Raw genomic sequence first — 19,193 nt, forward strand, 5'->3', positions numbered from 1 at the left:
CAGTAGAATAAATCCAACAGATAAGAGTTCCTACAGGCACATGTCAGTCAGTCCTGGTCATATGTCATGTCTTTATAGGCCTCTGTGCTTTGCATCCCCTGGTCTTTCCTCAAAATGTACTTCCTGTTGTGAAGGTGGATGCTGGCAAAAGAGATACACTCGATGGACCTGGACACAGCTTTCTTGAAGGTCCGTGTTCTCGCTGTGAAGAGGATGAATACCTGAAAACCCTGGAAAAGTGAGCCAGAAGAAAATTGGTTAGACTTATTATTTTCTTACTCCTCTAGTTGAGTCGGGGCTCAGGAAGTGTAAAAGAGACATTCTGCCGTCCCTTAGCACTTATCAATGAGGTGCCTTGCAAGGTACTTAGGCTCCAGTGGAGCTGCTCATTTGCCACCAGTATAAGTCTGTGGTTGAACTGGGAAGCTCCCAGTGACCTAGAGTAAATAACTGCTGGTGAATCTGCTACCAGTATTCTGATCATAAAATAATGATTTGGTCAAAGAGCTTTGCCAAAAAGTCAGTGTACTCCGTTAATCTTCAGCAAATCATTACTTTTCACTTCCACAGAAATATATTATGTTGATCATCTTTTTTTGTGTTATATAGGCCCCACCCATTTCCGTTTGACTAGATTTTCCACCATTTTGAATTTTCTCAAAAACCTTTAAGTGATCAAAATATTTTTGGTATTCCATACCGTTTCAATTGGCTTCCAAAGTTTGATCAAATGTTGTGGGCAGGGTCTATCACCTCTTGTCATAAATCTAGACTTTGGACCAGTTAAAAGCAATGGCCAATCTAAGGTTGTGCTTTGGTACGTAGGGAAATAAAAGTTCAGAAATATATGCTGGAGCCGGGCCATTTAGTGCTTTGTAAGTAATCAATAAAATCTTAAAATCAATCTTAAAACTAACTGGAAGCAAGTGCGAGGTAGCTAACCTAGTACCACAAAGTGGTTGTATTCTTGTAACCTACCTGTGTGGTGGTACAGAGGCAGAAGACAATGCTTAAGATGAGATGGGCCACTCCTTGCTCGTTGCTGGTGCTGAGCACCAGGTAGCCCAGTATCCAGGAAAGGCCCAGTAAAACAGCCACTGAAAAACTAATGAGGAACTTCTTCCTCAAAGACGTCCGCCTCGTACTGCACAACAGAAAGAGTTGGTGATTGGACGTTATTCTCTGGAGTAAAACGTTACAGATATAAATACATGAGAAAGTTGATACTGTATGATAGGTATTATCAATAATTGTTGACATGTGCTGATAATATTGAATTGAAATACTATAACTATGACTACTACATCTATTACTACTAGTGACAGTTACTTACTGGAGCCTTCCTTTTTCATCTTTATATGCTCCCTCTAGGTTATCTCATCAGAAGATACAACATTGAACTCTATATCTATGCTGATGACACCCAACTATATTTTCTTGTCACCATTAATTTTGACACATTTGTAGAATTACAGTAAATGGAAGACTGCAACGCTAAGCTGCATTTTACATTGTGTGTCACCGGGTCAGATTTGAAGGAATCTGCTGGATAGCTTCATGGCACAAACAGTAAGAGGGCGCTGTTCTTCCAGCACATATGTAGCTAAAGCTTTCAGAGTTACTGGCAGCAGATGGTGGAAGGCGCGAAAGGCCGATAGAAAACTCACTTCCAACATGTTTATCCTCTTCAGTTGTTTAAACGTATACTTTTTATACTTATACTATTTTTATGTTCCTTATTTAATGTTTTCTTTTTTATCGCATTTTTAAAGCACTTTGGCTCTCTTGGCTTCAATATGACACCTATTACTACTACGACTACTATTGCTACTACTATTACTACTGCTAATAATAATAATCATAATTATGTCTGTAATTATGTATGTATTTATATGCCTAAATCCCCCGTTTCCTGTGGACGTGTCGTATGGGTGTGGCCAGCGGTGAGCTGGTTGTGGCTATCATGGTGAGGCTAGCGGCCGCAGAGCAGGAAGTCACAGCAACAACAACAATGAAGGAAAGCAGGAAGAAAACAAAGAAAAGCGAAGCTAAACATTCAGAAATACAGTGAACATGATGTGTTCTTTGCTTCTTCAACGCCTGTGGAGGCTTTACGCTGCCAGTTACCTCAGCCTCAGGAGAGATGACAGCTCACAAAAATGAGTGTCAAGTGTTGGGGCAGGAATTTGACCAACTGGGCGGGGCTAACAATACTCTTCATGTCTCAAGGAGAAAAGTTAAAGTTTGTAGCCTTAACCTCTACTCTCCATTACCTGTTTAGTTCAGGGTCTGTCCTGCATGTCTTCAGTGCAAAGACAAACAACAGTACAGTATTGTAGATGAGGACCAGACCAACTGGAAGGAGGAACCCCCAAAACATTGGTTTCCCAAAGTCAAACCGTCCGTCCCTGTCCAGAGCTGCAAGCCAGCAACTTTAGGTTCAAAAATGAAAAACAGTGACAGTAAAATTTGTGAGAGAGTGAGAAATACAAAACAGAAGAGGGAGACAGGAAGGGGGGGCCATGTTGACATATCAGCTGTACTGCATTCTGGTGTATTGAGGCTATTGCTGGTGGAGAAATTGATATTTTTGCCTCTTCTACGATGGATTTCTCCCTGTATGATTGCTGAACATCGGTGGAGAACGGCGGCTCTAGAAAGGCAATGTTTGATGTGTCCAAAGGTAGGCTGTATGTTAGAACAGAAGAGATGAGTGCAGAGAGAAATAAAAGACTGTAATTGACTCACAATTCCTCCCGTCTGTATCCCAAAGGTCTGTTGACCCTGTACGTAGCTCCTAGTGTGATCGCCACGATGACGGCTGGTATTCCTAAAATGGCACACAGGAAATCAAACAATTTACAGGTGGCTTCAATTAAATATTAAAAAACAATGTCTACATACTCTGGAATAAAACCAGTAATGTTAAGTTGGAGCATGTTTCACACACGTGAACATCAAAGCGGAAGCTCCAATATCCCAGGATACTTTTTAAATGAACAAGCTATAAACCTATAAATTATTCGAATTCAGGTCAGGCAGTCAGGCAGTCAGTCAGTCAGTCAGTCAGATAATGCTTAGTGAGATGTCGCTTTGTGAGATGGCCTCTAGAGGGCGTTTTTGACTAAGAGATGGCCTATCGCCTATGGGTTAAATGCCACTATACTGCAACTAAATATGGCTGTCACTCCTCATTGGAGCTTAATCATGTTAAGTTCACACAGTTCGGTTATTAAGGAGAGAACCTCATTCTACAACCAAACTCACTACCTGAAAATTCAGGTATTGACTACTGAATTTGAGAGCGGATTCAGTTAGTCCGAGTAGTGTGTACCAGAACCGCACTGGACAGCTGGTTGTTATGTGACGTAAGGCACAACACTCGTTGCGTTACATAACATTATCATCTTTATTTTGAAAGAGATGGAGGTAAGTGTTGTGAGACATTCTCAAATTTTCTATCCAGTCTGTTTCCTCAACATTGCGATTGTTCCTACCAGTTCTGCGGTCTTGGCCCGGCCCAAACGTTGCGGTTAAAAGTATCAAGTCCATGCAGTGGAACAAGAGAACATGACGCTGCTGTCAGTGGCGGTTTATTAAGATCTTATGGATAAATTGACGCCTCTGGTTACTGGTGCCAAGTAAACCAAAAATACGCAAGTAATACAGGCAATGGTAGCCGCCATATTGGTCTGAAGTAAACATTACTATGGTTACAGACATTATTTACAGCCATCGGTAGTTTTACTCCGCTCTGCTCCAGTGTGTACCATACATATGCGAATTCACTCTCATTCATAAATTCGGTTGTCACTATTTATTTTACTAGTTTTAACTGAGTCCCACTCTCTTCCATTAATTTACATACATCCACGTCTTCCGTTGCTCTATAAACTTTAACGTTAGGTAACGTTATTACCTGTGGTATTTAAGTGACGTTTGTGGAATTATTTAACCGTTTCGTAGTCACGCGCCGTGGGTCTGTACAGGATCTGTGCTTGTTATGTGTGTTACACTGTACTATGGTCAGTAATTTATCAAGGTAAGCAATAAACCAAGAAATATCCACCTGGGTCTTGATTAAATGACTCATAGTATGCACTTTACAATGCAGTTTTTAAACAGATAATGTCTCAAAGTTGGATTAATGTGCTCAATTATGTTTTCTAAATAGAGTTCTAAGCAATTTTTTTTATACCAGAGTTGACAAGGTTATTCAGGATGTTTGAAGTCAAATTATCTTACTGGTCTGGAAGATAATTTATGCAGGTTTCGATAAATGTAATTTTTTTTTTTCAGGAGAATGTAATATGAGTCAAGACAGTTGCTTGAAACGAGGGAAATTGTCTTAAACAAGGTACTTGTTTCAGGATGTAACTCCTTGATAACTCCTGATCATTTCTTGAAAAAAGTCATTTTGACGTGAATCAAGTAAAAATTTTTGAAAATGGAAAAGTTATCTGTCACTGTGGCTCCAGAGGTTGAGGAATAAACCACTTGATTATCTGGCTACAACAATCAGTAAATTTGATTAATTTTGATTTGAAGCATTCATTTCACATCAGAAATTTCAAAAGTTAAAACTGACGAATGTGGGAGCACCCTGATGAAGGCTCATTTGACCTGAAATGTGTCCATCAGTAGTAATTTGGTACCAAGTAGCGCTCCTAATCGTTAGTCTTTTCAAATTTTTGAATGTGTTGAATCTCATACCCCATCCAATAGTAATGCTGAGGAAGGTGCAGGAGGGTGGAAGACTGAGGCGTGTTTTCTGGATGAGAAGCACCAACTGGGTGCCGAACACAGCGTTCCACACAAAGGCTGCCAGCAGGAAGAAGTGGAGAAGAGCCGCCACTGCTGTGCACGGGCCGTGATCTGGCTCAGTATGTACGTCTGAACCGGGGATGCCGTTGGTTTCGGTGTTGGTGGCTTCCATCTGGGTGCTGCTTGCTTTATTGGGGTTGTTGACTCCGGAGAGGAAGGTGATGATGAAGGCGAGCAGACTGATGCAGATACTCACCAGCACAATCGTGGAGTTCCAGCTCTCCTGAGTTTTTCTTTGAAAACTAAAGAAGTTGAAAAGCAATCCTTAAACAATAATTCCGGTTACTTTGAACCTGGGCCTTATTTACCTAGTTTTCAGCATCATGAAGATTGATTGTGTTAAAAATGTTGTCACTTGCTTCGCTGTAGAGCTTTACGTAGCTCCAGTTTGCCAGGAGTGTTTTTCTCCAATACACACCAAATGGGCCAAAGCAAACTCTAACAGTTGAACCCAAAAAGCGATTAAAACATGTCAACACAATGACACTCACACTGCAGGCAGAAGTCTTTAAATTGCAGCAAATAGTTATCTAAGTTATTTAAGTTAAATAGTCCATTTGATACTTTTTTAGTGGTGTTCACACACTTCATTGTTTACTTTGCTGGCTGCTGCTTTTCTACCATGTTCAGGTCATAAGTGGGCAAACGGGATTTCATTGCTTCAGTTTGAAAGTTTTCTTTATGTGATCTACTTGTTGGAACGTACACACATGAATTTAACTGATCATTTCGATTTTTAATACCTTTGACTGCCAACATGGTAGATTCCCTAATATGATTACTGCTGTTGACACACTTCTGCAACCCCAGGTGGGAGATATTGGAGCCCAAAAACACCACCAGGAGATTGACATGAGTGTTTTTTCCCACTCAGCTCATATTTATGGAAAATCCAATGTGACATTAATGCAGCATCAGAGTACTTGAACAATCTACTTGCCAACTAGCTCACGCTAGTTAAAACAACATATCTAACGCTGCAATATACGCAAGTTTTAAACAAGGGATACTCAGAAATCAGATGTAGGCATTTCCCATTGCAGTGTGTGGGTTATTGTGTTAAATGGATGTTTTAATCACTTTTTGGATTTGACTGTTGGAGATTGCTTTGACCTTTTTAGTGTGTATTGGAGAGCAGTGCTACTGGCAAACTGGAGATACGTGAAGCTCTACAGTGAAGTAAGTGATGAAACTTTGAATACACATAAGACCCAGGTTAAAATAATAATAATACAATAATAAATAATATAAATGCAATTAACAGTGTTAACGGCATTTTTTATCCATGGTTATTTATGTGTTGAGTGAGTTTCATGACCCCTGCACCCTTGAAACTTAAGAGCTCATAAAGTTTTAAATACATGAGCGTCAATGAGAAAATGAGCATTATATCCTTCACTCTTGCAGAAAAACATACTGTGTGCAGATCCAGGGTTTCTGTGCAACACCTGTGATACAATCTAAAACTAAGATCAGGAAAATTTCTGCATGTGGAGGAAAAGAAGGTCTGTCCTGTCTTACCTTTCCCTAATGCGGTGAATGATTGTTATTATCAAGCCAATGATAGAGAAAGATAGTCCAATGATGGAAATGTAGTTCAGGGCTTCTGCATATTCGTGATGCTCCCTGAATGACTGTTGGAGAAACAAAAACAGAGGGCAGAATCAAACAGTGATTTCTCTACACACTAAGTATATTACTTTTGTATTGAACGTAAAAATCAAATTTTTCTTAAAACAAGTGGAAAAATCTGCCAATGGGTTGAGATGACTTCACTTGTTTCCAATGCAAACTAAATTGTTTCAAGAATTTTCTCAAACCAAGTGACATTATCTCAAGCAAATCTGTCTTGTTAAATTATTAAGTTCATATACTAAGGCCATATTAACATATTTTGTTAACCTCAACAGTTTTGCCGTGCTATCAGCAACCTTCCTCAGGACTGTCACAGTGGTTGATGTGATGTATGCTGCCAGGTGGTTATATGTTCACCTTGCCACCGGATGTTAAGGTGGCAATTTTGTGACACCCAGTGTTGACTGGCAGTTTCTTGAGGACAGAATTCCAGGTGTGGGATAGCAGGTAAGCTCCCTCGTCTGCTGATAGCACCTCAAAACTGTTGAGGTGAAAAAAATATATTGATATGGCCTTAGTATATAAACTTAGTAATTTAATATATTGTAGGCCAAATTAATATTTTTTGACTAAATCTGCCTTGTTTCAAGATATTATCACTTGTTTTGAGGACAAGTGAAACTGCACTGGATTGGAAACAAGTGAAATGATCAAACCTCAGTGGCAAACTTTTTTCCCACTAATTTTAAGAAAAATAATGTTGGAAGGCTGAATACAAGATTTAATGACTTGTTAAAGGGGCGATAAAGGAACAGTTTTCCTCTACTTACATGATCAAAGATGTTTCATGAAAACAAAATTAAAAATGTTGTTTGTGAGTGGTTAAATTTAAAATTGCATTCTCAGAAAGACATCCTTTTTTCCAGGCAGTTCCAGATTAACTCCAGTCAACACATCTTGGCTCACCTCACTGATCAATTACTAAAATCTTTGAATCAAGCAAGTTTGCAGAATCTCCTATCACCACCACCCTTTAGCTGGTATCGTAAACCAATCAGGGTCCAGTATTGTGACTGCCTGTGAGGATTTAGTCTTCAAATTAATTCAACTAATACTCTAAACTACATTCGTTTGCTAAATGTATCCTGAGCCGTACTATATTATAAAAGAAACTCTTAGAAGCACTTAATAATATGGGACATTTGGTGTTGTCATTTTTTGCAGTGCTGACACAGCCATAAAATTTACAACTTCTCTCAACAGTGCAGACGTTTGAGTTCAGCCAAGGGGTAAATTAAGGACAGTGAACTGGAAGGTAGTTAGGGTGACTGAGGACACTGCAGGGCTTTATAGTGCTGTAATTTTAGCAGTATATTGCTGCTGTCAGGTGAAAACCTCAGAACTCAGTTTTTTATGTTCACAGACGAATTGTAGGATACCATGCTCCTGAATGCGTTGATTTAATGCTGTAACTCTCGGCTATACAAAACTGTTTCAAATCCATCGTACAATTACAAACTGCATGGTTGTCCAATTAACTGGTCCTTGTTAGTTTGTGAGTGTTTTTTGTTTTTGTTTTGTTGTTTGGGACTGTGTATGTGTATGGAAAAAGGAAAAGCACTATGAAAATATTTGGGAAGAAAACACCACTATGAGCACTTAGCACCATAAATGGAGACAAAATAAAAAAAGAGTATTTCTCAGTTTATGGTTGTCCTATCTCTAACTTTGGTTTTGTAAAAACTTTTTAAACCTCATTTGGAATTAAACTGTCACAATAGAGCCACAGCATTTACCATGAGGGCAGCGAAGTTAGTGGTGTGGTTACAGAAACATCGCAGAACTCCCTCCGATGCGTTGTCCTTGGTGCAGCCCTGAGTGCTCCAGTCACCCAGGCTGTAGTCCCAGAACACACAGGCGTAGTCATACAGCTTTGTCTTGGCAGTGATCTAAAACATCAACAACAACAATAACTACATTAGTACAGCACTTTTTTTTTTAAATGTTGCCTTAGAAATGTATATAAATGCCAAGATTTCGCTGTAGTCATTTATCACCATGTCAGTAAACAAAATAGAGGATACATAAACCAGTGTCACTGAAATAAATGTTGGAGAAGCTTCTGTTTGGCTGCAGTACACCTACATTCTCAAAATAAATGTTGGCATAAGTACCTTATATGGTACATTAATGTTCCTCAAGGTACAACTTGAGTTTTTCAATTTGGAAGTTGGAAAAATAAGCAAGACTAGATAACTGTGTTCACTTATCCAAAGGTAAAATGTAGACAACCAGCAGACCGCAGCGGAACAAAAACTGAGCTGGTGTAGCAGCTATTGGCTGATCTTTGGTGCCAGGTGATGTCACCATATAGAGTACAACAGGTGGCGACATCACCCTGGCAACAAAAACCAGCCAATAGCAGATGGTCAGTTCAGCGCCCTACTTTTCACCAGTAGATATCAGGCTTCACCACAGATTTGGGTTTGGGGTTTAGTTACTCTTTAAAATGCCTAAAGTTCTGCAACTGGGCCGCAACAATGGCTGGATATGCAAATGTTACACACGCTGTGTAATTTAGGCGTAACTTTGAGTCATCTTTTAAAAATCATTCACTTCAGAAGTGTTTGCTGAGAATAATCTCTAATAATAAGAGGACAAAGGAAAAGAAAAAAGGAAAATCATTTTTTGGCACTTTGGAAGATTATGCCCTCATCAGAGTCATGTTAGTTCAGTGATATTGAGTTGTCCTTATACAAATCATTAACTTGGTATATGTAGACATAAGGAAGAACAGAAATATAGCATTGATTACATTTTCAGAGAGCGCATTTAATGGAATGACTTAATGCTTTCGCTTTTGATCAAGATAATGAGTGACTGATGTATTTGCATTCTTACCAAATGCCAAGTGTTATGCCCAGTGTTCACAGCTGCTTACTGTGGAACTGTTTATGATATTGATTCATGGGACCTATAAACCATCTCATAACAGTTAGAAATGGTAATCTGTTGGTGGCTTGTGAGAGAGTGATGCAACTTTAATCATCCCTGTGGGGACTTTGCATCATTGCAAAAGCAGAATCAGAATTATTTTTTTGAATGAACAAATTAATACTATAGGTTGCAAAAAGCTGAGAGTGGGACTGAGATAGCAATAAATAAAAGTAAAGACAATAAGCAGCGTCCTTGGTTTACTACCAGGATTTTTACAGATACAAGAGTGTTTGGAGTCACCAAGTGTACAGTCCAGGTCAAGGCCCGTAAAAGTAGATAAAGGTCACATTATGTAATGCCTCTTTAAATAATTCTAAAATGTTAGGTGTTCTATTATCACCTGTGGAAAGGTGATGATAGATATTCTCTTACTGTGGGTCTGAACAGCATTTCCACATGTTGCGGCACCACAGCGCGGCCCTGACCTTTGACACTGGCTGACAGGACCCTGATGGAGGTGGACTGCTGCCTCCTGTAGAGCCGGGACCTGAAGAAATGATCGTTCTGGTAGAGAACAAAACCCAGAGAGACGTTTGATGGCTTTCGCTGTCCAGACACAGCTTCCACAGACACAAGAGATCAGACAGAGAGACAGACATTAAGAAGATTATTAATAGTAGTATTCGTAGTATTTGTAGTAGTAGTGGTAGTTAATGTTGTAGCTATAGCAGTGATAGTGGTGGCAGTTGTATTGCTAATAATAAAATAAATAATAGTAGTAGTAATGATAATACTAGTACAAGCAGTTATAACAGTAATAATAATAATAGTAGTTGTAGTTATTGTTATAGAAGCACTCGTAGTAGTTATACTTGCAGTACTAGCAGTAATAATAATAGTAGTAGTACTGGTAGTTGTTATTGTGGTGGTGGTAGCAGTAGTAGTAGCAGTACTATTAGTTGTACTAGTAATAACAGTTGATCTTTTATAGAAGTAGTTAAGGTCTGAAGTGTGTTTTTTGCAGTGTGGAGAAATGTTTGTGCAATGTGGATGAGAAAGTTGTGACTTTTCTACTGAAAACCAAGAGAGGGAAAACTTCTCACCGGGGGGGAATCGTACGTATATCAGGACGTCGGCTATGAACCCGTTTTCCACCACAATTTCTGAAGTATTGGTGTTAAGCTGAATTCGGTCCGCCACAAAACTGCCAGTAGCTCCTAAACAACGGGAATCAGAATTGTTAGTATTGTTATCATAACCTTTGTTTAGAAACAGGAAAATTGATGGAGTATGCACGCTCTTTTCCAGCAATGGCCTGCTTCATATTCCCTTGGCTGTACTGGAAGCTCCCAGGTGTGAATGTATGAAACTATATGAATGAGTGTGTTTGCATGAACATTAATTCACAATATAAGCCTTATCCCAGTTAAGGCCTTGATAAGGATTGTTTCCATGGAATAATGAGTAACCAGTTTTTATATACCTGCATACATGGAGACAGTCTAATGTTTTATAGTTTTCCCACTGTGTTCATAAGTGGTGCATTATTTTGATGCTTGTGACTCAGCTTGTGACCTTTAAAAGGCCCCTACCTTGTGACTGAAAGGTTGGTTCTTCAATCACTTTTTGGCAAGTGGAAAACGGCATGTTACTGGTTGTATTGGCCCTTTTAAACGTACTTCAACAGGTAAAAGGGACTGGGGGGGGGGCTATAATCTTTACATTATAACCCTCATGACTAAAACCAAGTCATTTCGAGGCAGAACCAACCTTTCAGTCACAAGGTAGGGGCTGCAATCACTTTTTGGCAAGTGGAAAACGGCATGTTACTGGTTGTATTGGCCTATTTCCACTTTAAAGATATTTAAACTGGTAAAAAAGGACTGTACTGGTTATAATCTAGGGCACAGAGCAGGTAAAATAATGCAGAGTCATAAGGATAATTGCAAAAGAGATCATTTCTTTATTGTATATATAGCCCATCCATAAATCATGTTTATTACAGCCTAGTTTCCAAATATAGGCCTAAACAAGGATATTAGACATACCAAACACATATAAACATCGGAAACAATACTATAGTATTGCCTATAATCATGTAAATGTCATGCCTGATTACGCTATAAACTGCAAACACTTCTTTGGCCACAATTGTGACTATTCGGTTACAAGAGACGTTAAAGTTTTACAAAGACATACCTTTGCTATCACCACAGACATAAACGTATGTGTATTTGCACGTTATGACTGTTTGATCCAGATAAGAGCAGCTGTAGACGTATATAAACTGGGCGATACAGCTTTAACAGGCTGCACGCGCTCCCGTGGCAGGCAATCACTTTCTGGCGGACAATCGCTTTTTGGCACGACACCTGTCTTGTTGTTAGTAGCAACGAGAGATCGTTAGCATGGCGTAGCTCGGGGAGCTGGACAGGTAGACCGGCCACGCCCCCCCAGGCCTGAGAAAATGGTCTGACCAGCCAGATGAGCTGTTTTTGAACTCTGTTTTATAATGGTTATTAACAGTTTTTTTAAACTTATATTTGGGTGGATACTTACAGTAATATGAAGGTCAACTGTGATATATACTTTTTTTTTTTTTTTCTGTTGGCCAAGTTTCAAATAAAAGCTGCTTGGTGGATTACCTGTATGCTGAAATGACCTTTGGACCCTAATGGCTCTGAAAAGGTATTTCCCTGTTTGTGGTAATATGCTGTACTTTTCAGCATCGGGCTCCCACCGAACACAACATTTATTACTGTAGACAGCAAAAGAAAGCGATAGCCAGTTGGAGGGAGAGAGAGATTAAAGTGTGGTGTGATTGGTTAAAGGACCAGTAGCTCACCTTTGAGTGAAGTGAACTGGACTCCCTGTGTGTTTTCAGCAGGGATTTGGGCCGACTGGATGACCAGGTTGGGCTGGACCACCTGAGACTGAGACGTGTTCAGATCGACACTTTGGTTCACAGAGAGCTGCTCCAGGGTCACTGTGAGTCTGGTCGGAAATAGTGGACACACACATACAACACACACATAAATATGTATACACATACCAACACACAGAAACAGACATGCACATATACACAGATACTTGCAGATCAGACATGGCGTGGTCTTTACCACAATTACAGCATGTAATGTTGGATTTACTGCCTACTAAAGGTCTGCACGGGCCTGAAATGTAAGCCCTAACCCGACCTGTGCCCGTGACCTCAGGCATTAAGCACACTGAGCCCAACAGCTGCTGCTAATTTAGCGCCCAAAACGTTTCCTATTTAAAAAGCCTTATGGCCTGTATTTAACAATATTAACTGTAAAACATAACAATACACATAGCCCAATATCTAATTAATAAAAACAAAAAACGAAAGCCGGGCTCTGCGTGTGTTTGTTTGTTTGTGTGTGATGTGTTTTTTTCCATGCGCAGTGCTTAGGTGAGTTATGGTTAATGTTGGGGAAAATGCGTTATAAATTAACTGTAACGCATAAAGTGTGTAATGTAATGTGATTACAGTAACGTGTTACTTTGTAACTCGTTACTGTAATCACATTACTTTTCCCAGTAACGCAACAGTGTAACACACTACTACCAACTGGAGGCTGAACAGAACAGGAAGTAGCTCGCTGATTTTCTAACTGTAGAGGCTCAGTCAGTAACAACACTGTGCTACCACACCGCTGATGTTAACAGGTAGAGTTGCTAAGATGAACATTTTTGCAATGCAATGCTGTGTACCTTGAAATAGTGTTATTCTCCTCTGTGTTGACCGGTGCACTGGCGTCCAGCAGCTGGCTGACTGTAGCTATTGCCGCCACCCTAACGCTCTGTAAAACAACCATTAGCATCAATTCGAAAGTATTAGTTACATAAAAATATGTTTGAAGAGTTAATTTCTGAGCCGATACATATATATCCTTTTTTGAAAAATCAGCAAAAATTACCAGACCTTTCAATATCTCTGAAATACTGAGGATTCAGGCTGTAGAAATGTTACAGCCTGTCTGCATGTCTTAAAATGGACGAGAAATGCGTTTCCCCAGCAGGAAAGGATGAGGTGGAGGAGACAGGACTAGAAACAGGAAGTAGTTTGACGGTGGAAAGTTAGGGTGTGGAGGTTGGGAGGGCGGATGGGTGACGATCCGGGTTCAATGCCCAACTCATGACAACAAGTTTTCATTTATTGAACCATGAGCGAAACCTGAAGCTAACCTGAACCAAACTGCTTTAGCTGCTAAACTTAAGTATTAGCTAACCTTTTCATGTGACCAACAGGTGAAAATGTCGAGTCCAATTCCTGCTGGCACATGATCCGTTTGTGGTGGAGGAACGCAATCTTCACATAATTTGTGTCAGTGTCATGGCTGAGACCGAAGGGATAAAGCATCGGTGAGAAAGCCAGACATCCTCTGACTTTTCCCCGGAAGCAAGGCATCGTCTCTCCTGGAGGTAGACAGCGCTCCCGGACTTTTGGTTGCCGCGGCTCTCGACTGCCAGACGCAACGGGGACCAGCAATTCCACCGCTGCATTACCGACCCAAAGCCACCGCTCGCTAGTCTCCTGCGTAAAGGGACCGGTCTTTCCATGACCCACAATTATGCACGAGTGAGTTGAAAGTGTGAGTAGACTACGCATTGATCTCCGCCTATTCTCTCTCTCTCCTCCTCTCTCGCCTGGTGTATCGCCCCCGACGGACGGTCGCTCACATTGGTTACACATTCTTATTTCTCCTTTGTTTGTTATACTGTGATTTAGTAACTCTGTTTTTAGGTTTGCATGTGGGGCCCCCTATTGTTTTAAAGTGGCAGGTTATTGAACCGGCTTGCAGGCGTAGGGGGAGGGAAGCAGTATAGGCTGCTACAAAGTGTGTATCCTTCCACCACCAGTACCCTCATCTGCACGTGTGTTTTAAGTGTGGGATTCTGAAATCACATGACATGTTGCCTAGACTGCTGTGAAGTGCCTTATTAATTCCTACCGGTTGTATAGTGTTTGATTACTTGGGGTGGATTTAATAGTCACGGTAGGTGACTATTCTTATCGTGGCATATTGGGTTATAGGTGGGAGGAAACCGTATGTGGAAAAACCCTTACTCTGCTCAGCCCCCTCCTTAGGTCTGCAAGTGTGTCTCCTAGACAGTGGACAACCTTTCACCCCAGCCCTGCCAGGTTATTTTAGTCATTCTTTTTGTTACCAAGTATATGAAAGCATAATAAAGTGTTTGTTACTATTTCTTGTGCCCGTGGTTTTTGGGGGGATCAAAAAGAACCTGCAGTCTGGAAGGTAGAGGTACAGGGAAGGCATTAAATCCTAATTGGCTACGGGGCCTGACCCTACTCTCTGACATCAACAACACGTAATATGCGTTCAAACTCATTTGACAACCTTTTTTAAGACTTTGTTGCCTAAGTTACCTATTATCCCTTAAAATGTGCTGTCATTTGTTTTATGCTATTACTACCTGTCAAATGGTAAGTACCTCAATTCAGTCAGAGACACTTACGTCAAAGGAGATTGGACCATTATAGCACTAATGGTTATACAGTTGTATTTGGCTCTGCTCTTGAGGAAGCTTCCCAATGAATCCAAGCAGCATGCGAGAGATTCAGCAGGGAGCACAATAAACCCCCCAAGGCACAGTAGACATAATTATTAATATGAACAAACATAAAACCAGATAGAGATAGCTTGCACAAACATCCTGTGAACAGGTAATACAGGAGGTGGTTGGGGTGGTGGAAGGAATTTGCATTGACATTGGTCAACAGCAGCAGTGGCATGAATGAACGGCAATGTGAGCTGGCAGATTATAAAGACCGCCTCATTGACTTATTTGAACGTGATTGCTGATGAGAATCAGCTTGGACTGGACAACTGATAGCCAATCAGCTGATAGCATGCACGATTTCAGTGTTCTGCCTGAACTAACTGAAAGCTCGGCCAATAAATCACTGGAACTCGGTGGGTTGTAAGTGTGCAGGAGTCCGTTCTTTGCTGCAGTGCTGAATGCGATGGTTCGTACCTCTGTGGCGTTAGGAGACAGAAGGAGTGTGTTGGCGATCTCAGCTGCAGTGGTGACGTTTTCAGCCGTCAGTTTATCAGGTCTGGAGGTCAGGATTTGAGCGCTGGCCGCCAACATCTGCAAGTCGGCTTGGCTGGTAAGCTGAGAGATTAAAATATTGGTTTTATTTATTTGTTCTGCCGTTGTCTAAAGCTGTTTTTAACAGAATTAAAGTGTTTTGGGGGGATAATTCCTTTTAAAGGTCAAATAATTATTGTAGTTTTCATTACAACTACAATGATACAACCCCTCCCCCCCCAACAACCACACACACACACGTTGGAGTTTCAAGACACTCCTGTGACTTTATCATTTATGGCAATTACAGGCCACCGTAAGCCGGAGACCATAAACCAGAGACCTGTGGGTGCTGTTGCAGGTCCTTTGGTTGCGGATGGAGTCAGTAAAAGTCATAGATTACTTACTGCTCCTTTAAAGTTGACATTTTGTACAGCGTACATCCAGTTTAAATACTGTTAGTTTTTTTTTCACAGAAATGGTGGGAAAAGCAGCTAATGGTGTGTGGGATTTATACATATTCTGCTTATAATAAATGCTCCAATAACAGTACAGATTAAGCAAGAGGGTTTTTGAGGTTTTAAAGGGAGGTTTTGAATGTTCTCACATTTTGTTGTATGTCACTGAGCGTCAGGTTACACTGGAAAACTTGTAGATTTTCAAAACTCGGTGATCCTTCCTTGTTTAAACATCTCGTCGAGGCCTGCGGTGTGTCAGCTGGACAGGGAAGGTGGAGGTGAGGTGGTGGACACAAAGAAATACCAATTCATAATCAATAAGGGATAAAGAACTGCATATTCTAACCAATTCAGAAGAGAAGAACCGAAAAATAAATGTAAAACTTAATGGATGAGTGGATAGAAAAAAGCACACTTAAAAACAACAATTGTGGACCAAGGTGCTGTACACACAAAACACAAATAAAATAATAATAAAAATAATAATGATGAAAATAAAGATCATACAGAATCAAAAGTTACAGAAAAGAGATGGGTTTTAAGACGTGATTTAAAGGTGTCAATAGAAGGGGCAAGCCTAATACTGGGGGGTAGAGTGTTCCACAGTCTAGGGGCCACAACGGAAAAGGCATGATCGCCTTTACGCTTCAGCCTAGACCGTGGAACAGCTAAAAGCTTTAGGTCAGTGGACCTGAGAGACCTACCAGAAACTTGGGGGTGTAAGAGATCGGAAATATAAGACGGGCCGAGACCAGTGAGGGCCTTAAAAACAAGTAATAGAATCTTGATATCAATTGTTTGGCAAACAGGGAGCCACTGAAGGGACGCCAGAACAGGGGAAATGTGGTCTCTCTTTTTGGTACCAGTGAGAAGCCTTGCGGCAGCGTTCTGGTCCAGCTGTAGGCGGGACAGGGAAGATTGACTCATACCAGTATATAAGGAGTTACAATAGTCCAGGTGACAGGAAATGAATGCATGTAAAACTATTTCCAGGTCGTAAAAAAGAAAGGAAGGACTTGACTTGGAAATGGTTCTTAGCTGCAGGAAGCTGGATCTGACTACTGAGTTGATCTGTTTATCAAAGTTAAGGTCTGAATCGAAAAAAAAAAAAAAACCCAAGATTCCTGGCAAAGGGTTTGACATAAGGGGACAACTGGCTAAGGTTGCAAGTTATGGTAGAAGTGAGGTGCGGGGGGGGGGGAATATTACCAACTCCGTCTTGCTCTCATTGAGTTGGAGAAAGTTACAGGCCATCCAACATTTAATATCCTCCAGACAAGATATGGACCTATGTGTCTGAGATATGGACCTATGTGTCTGAAATAAAGTTGAAATGAAAAATCCCTGAGGTTGTCTAAGGAGCAGAGATCGCTGGGTTTAAGAGGGAGGTATAGCTGGGTGTCATCGGCGTAGCAGTGGAATGAAATGTTATATTTGCGTATGATTTGTCCTTGAGGGAGCATGTAAAGAGAGAAAAGGATGGGGCCCAAAATGGACTCCTGAGGGACCCCACAGGGGATACTGGCTGAGGAGGAAGTGAAGTTGCCCATCTTTACTGAAAATGTCCTGTTTTTAAGGTAAGAGGAAAACCAGTCTAGAGCTGTGCCATTAATATGACCATGTGCTGAAGGCGGTTAACCAAGATCTCATGGTCCACTGTATCGAAGGCTGCGGTATGGTCGAACAGCAATAAAATGGCACAGTCACCTGAGTCCACAGACATCAGTATGTCATTTAGCACCAAGTAGGGCAGATTCTGTGCTATGCAGTGCTCTGAAGCTGGATTGGAATTCACCGAGGATGTCATTATCATTCAAGTGGCAGAGCAATTTTGAGAGTAAAATCTTTTCAAAGACTTAAGAGAGGAATGGGAGTTTGGAGATGGGATGAAAATTGTTAGGAACTGTGGTAGGTTAGGGTAGGTGAATGGATAAATAGGTGGATTGATAGGTGAATGGATGGAATAGTGGATGATAGACAGATGGATAGGTAGGTAGATGGTAGATCTGCTGTATAGATACAGATGGATAGGTAGATCTCTGCAGTGTCGGGTGCATTCCTTTTGACCAAAATGCATCGGACTCCTCGCTGACTCTGCATCCAAAAATGATTTGGCACATCATTAAGGTTGTGCCAAATGGTTGAAAGATGCATAAAGGAGTCATCTGTCCTCCAATGAGGCGTGGTCGGAAATAATAACTGAAGATAATTCACGTGCCTATACAGGCGTAGCCCAGGTAGATACCATCAGAAATAAGTAGACAAAATGACTTGATGTGTCTCTCATTCGATCTTAATCTTTCTTGTGAATTATGTTTGTGTGGGTTGCGATGGAATTTCCCTCTCAGAGATAATAATTTTTTTCTAAACTCAGTAACAGCCTTTCATTGTCTATTTTGACCATTATGTTATTACAGATAGATCTGTGGCCATGAAGGGGTATAAAAAGAATAAAACTTTGGCTCATTGCTGGTGAGATCTCCAATAGCCTACATGATCATTCCTAAGTCACAAAAAGCATAAAAGTTTGACGATAACGCACAGACACACATCAGCTTAAGACATTTCTTTTAGGTGTTCTACCTCCATGAGGCAGACGAGGCTCATTAGGGGCTGACATAGATGAATTGCACATTAATCTGAACTTTGCGAAATTATTGTGTGTGGATAAAACTAGACATCTGTCATCCGTGGAGGGGAAGGGGATAATGTGCAAGAGGAGCCTCAACACCACGCTTCAAACATGGCGTCTGCGAGGACTTTCGAACCTGACAGGACACGGTTCTCACTTCCTTTCCTCGCATCTTCTCTTCTTGTCCCCCATTTCACAGAGAAGGCAAGGAGGAGACGCGAGGCGAGGAGAAATTGTCATGTAATGGAATGCACCCACGGTAGAGGTGAACTTACCGCTTGTTCCGTCGGCACAAACTTCCACAGAATATCCAAACCAGCCAATAGGGGTGCGTGGGAAATTGAATCGATCCCCTGTTGTTGCTGGGCAGACCCTTTCTAAGCGGACAAGGGAGTATAGCATCTTTAAAAGAAAAGCCACGTTTTTAGGAAAATGACAGTTAAGTGATGAGAACATAGACACCAAAATCATCTGTATGTTTCAGGAGCTTGTTGGCTCCAGCGCTCTATGGCAGCTTCACTGGCAATTTTTGAAGGAGATTGGTAAAATTTACACAAAATATGATTTAAAATTAACATCCTGTTTTGAACTAAGATAAGATCAGATATGACTGTACTTTATTGATCCCCTAGGGGAAATTTGGGTGAACTAGCAGTGACTGCACACCATCAGACTTTGTGGCCAATCAG

At 40.8% G+C, this 19,193-nt stretch overlaps 1 protein-coding gene across 1 annotated transcript; it reads right to left on the reverse strand.

The window, feature by feature from the left end:
• Nucleotides 1–47: 47 nt before the first annotated feature.
• Nucleotides 48–15,474, reverse strand: adgrg7.1 (adhesion G protein-coupled receptor G7, tandem duplicate 1). The gene is made up of 11 exons (XM_071527454.1): nucleotides 15,358–15,474; nucleotides 13,072–13,160; nucleotides 12,182–12,330; nucleotides 10,440–10,553; nucleotides 9,769–9,956; nucleotides 8,196–8,348; nucleotides 6,346–6,458; nucleotides 4,714–5,066; nucleotides 2,749–2,830; nucleotides 979–1,144; nucleotides 48–221 (listed from the first exon to the last, which is right to left on the reverse strand). Exons 1-11 carry the CDS (start codon nucleotides 15,472–15,474, stop codon nucleotides 48–50), a joined length of 1,698 nt encoding a protein of 565 aa, XP_071383555.1.
• Nucleotides 15,475–19,193: the final 3,719 nt, after the last annotated feature.

The sequence above is a fragment of the Centroberyx affinis genome, unplaced genomic scaffold, assembly GCF_046629955.1.
Source record: "Centroberyx affinis isolate AG114_WGS23_722 - 3 ecotype Tasmania unplaced genomic scaffold, CSIRO-AGI_Caff_v1 ptg001538l_1, whole genome shotgun sequence".
Lineage (NCBI taxonomy): Eukaryota > Metazoa > Chordata > Actinopteri > Beryciformes > Berycidae > Centroberyx > Centroberyx affinis.

What these genes read in the sequence shown, in the direction of transcription:
- adgrg7.1 (XM_071527454.1), bottom strand. Translation starts at nt 15,474, where the DNA reads ATGTTGGCGGCCAGCGCTCAAATCCTGACCTCCAGACCTGATAAACTG. An exon ending in ATACGTACGATTCCCCCCCG is followed by an intron (nt 9,957 to 10,439) that starts GTGAGAAGTTTT and finishes TGTCTGTGGAAG; the next exon opens with CTGTGTCTGGACAGCGAAAG. An exon ending in AAATGCTGTTCAGACCCACA is followed by an intron (nt 8,349 to 9,768) that starts GTAAGAGAATAT and finishes TTGATGTTTTAG; the next exon opens with ATCACTGCCAAGACAAAGCT.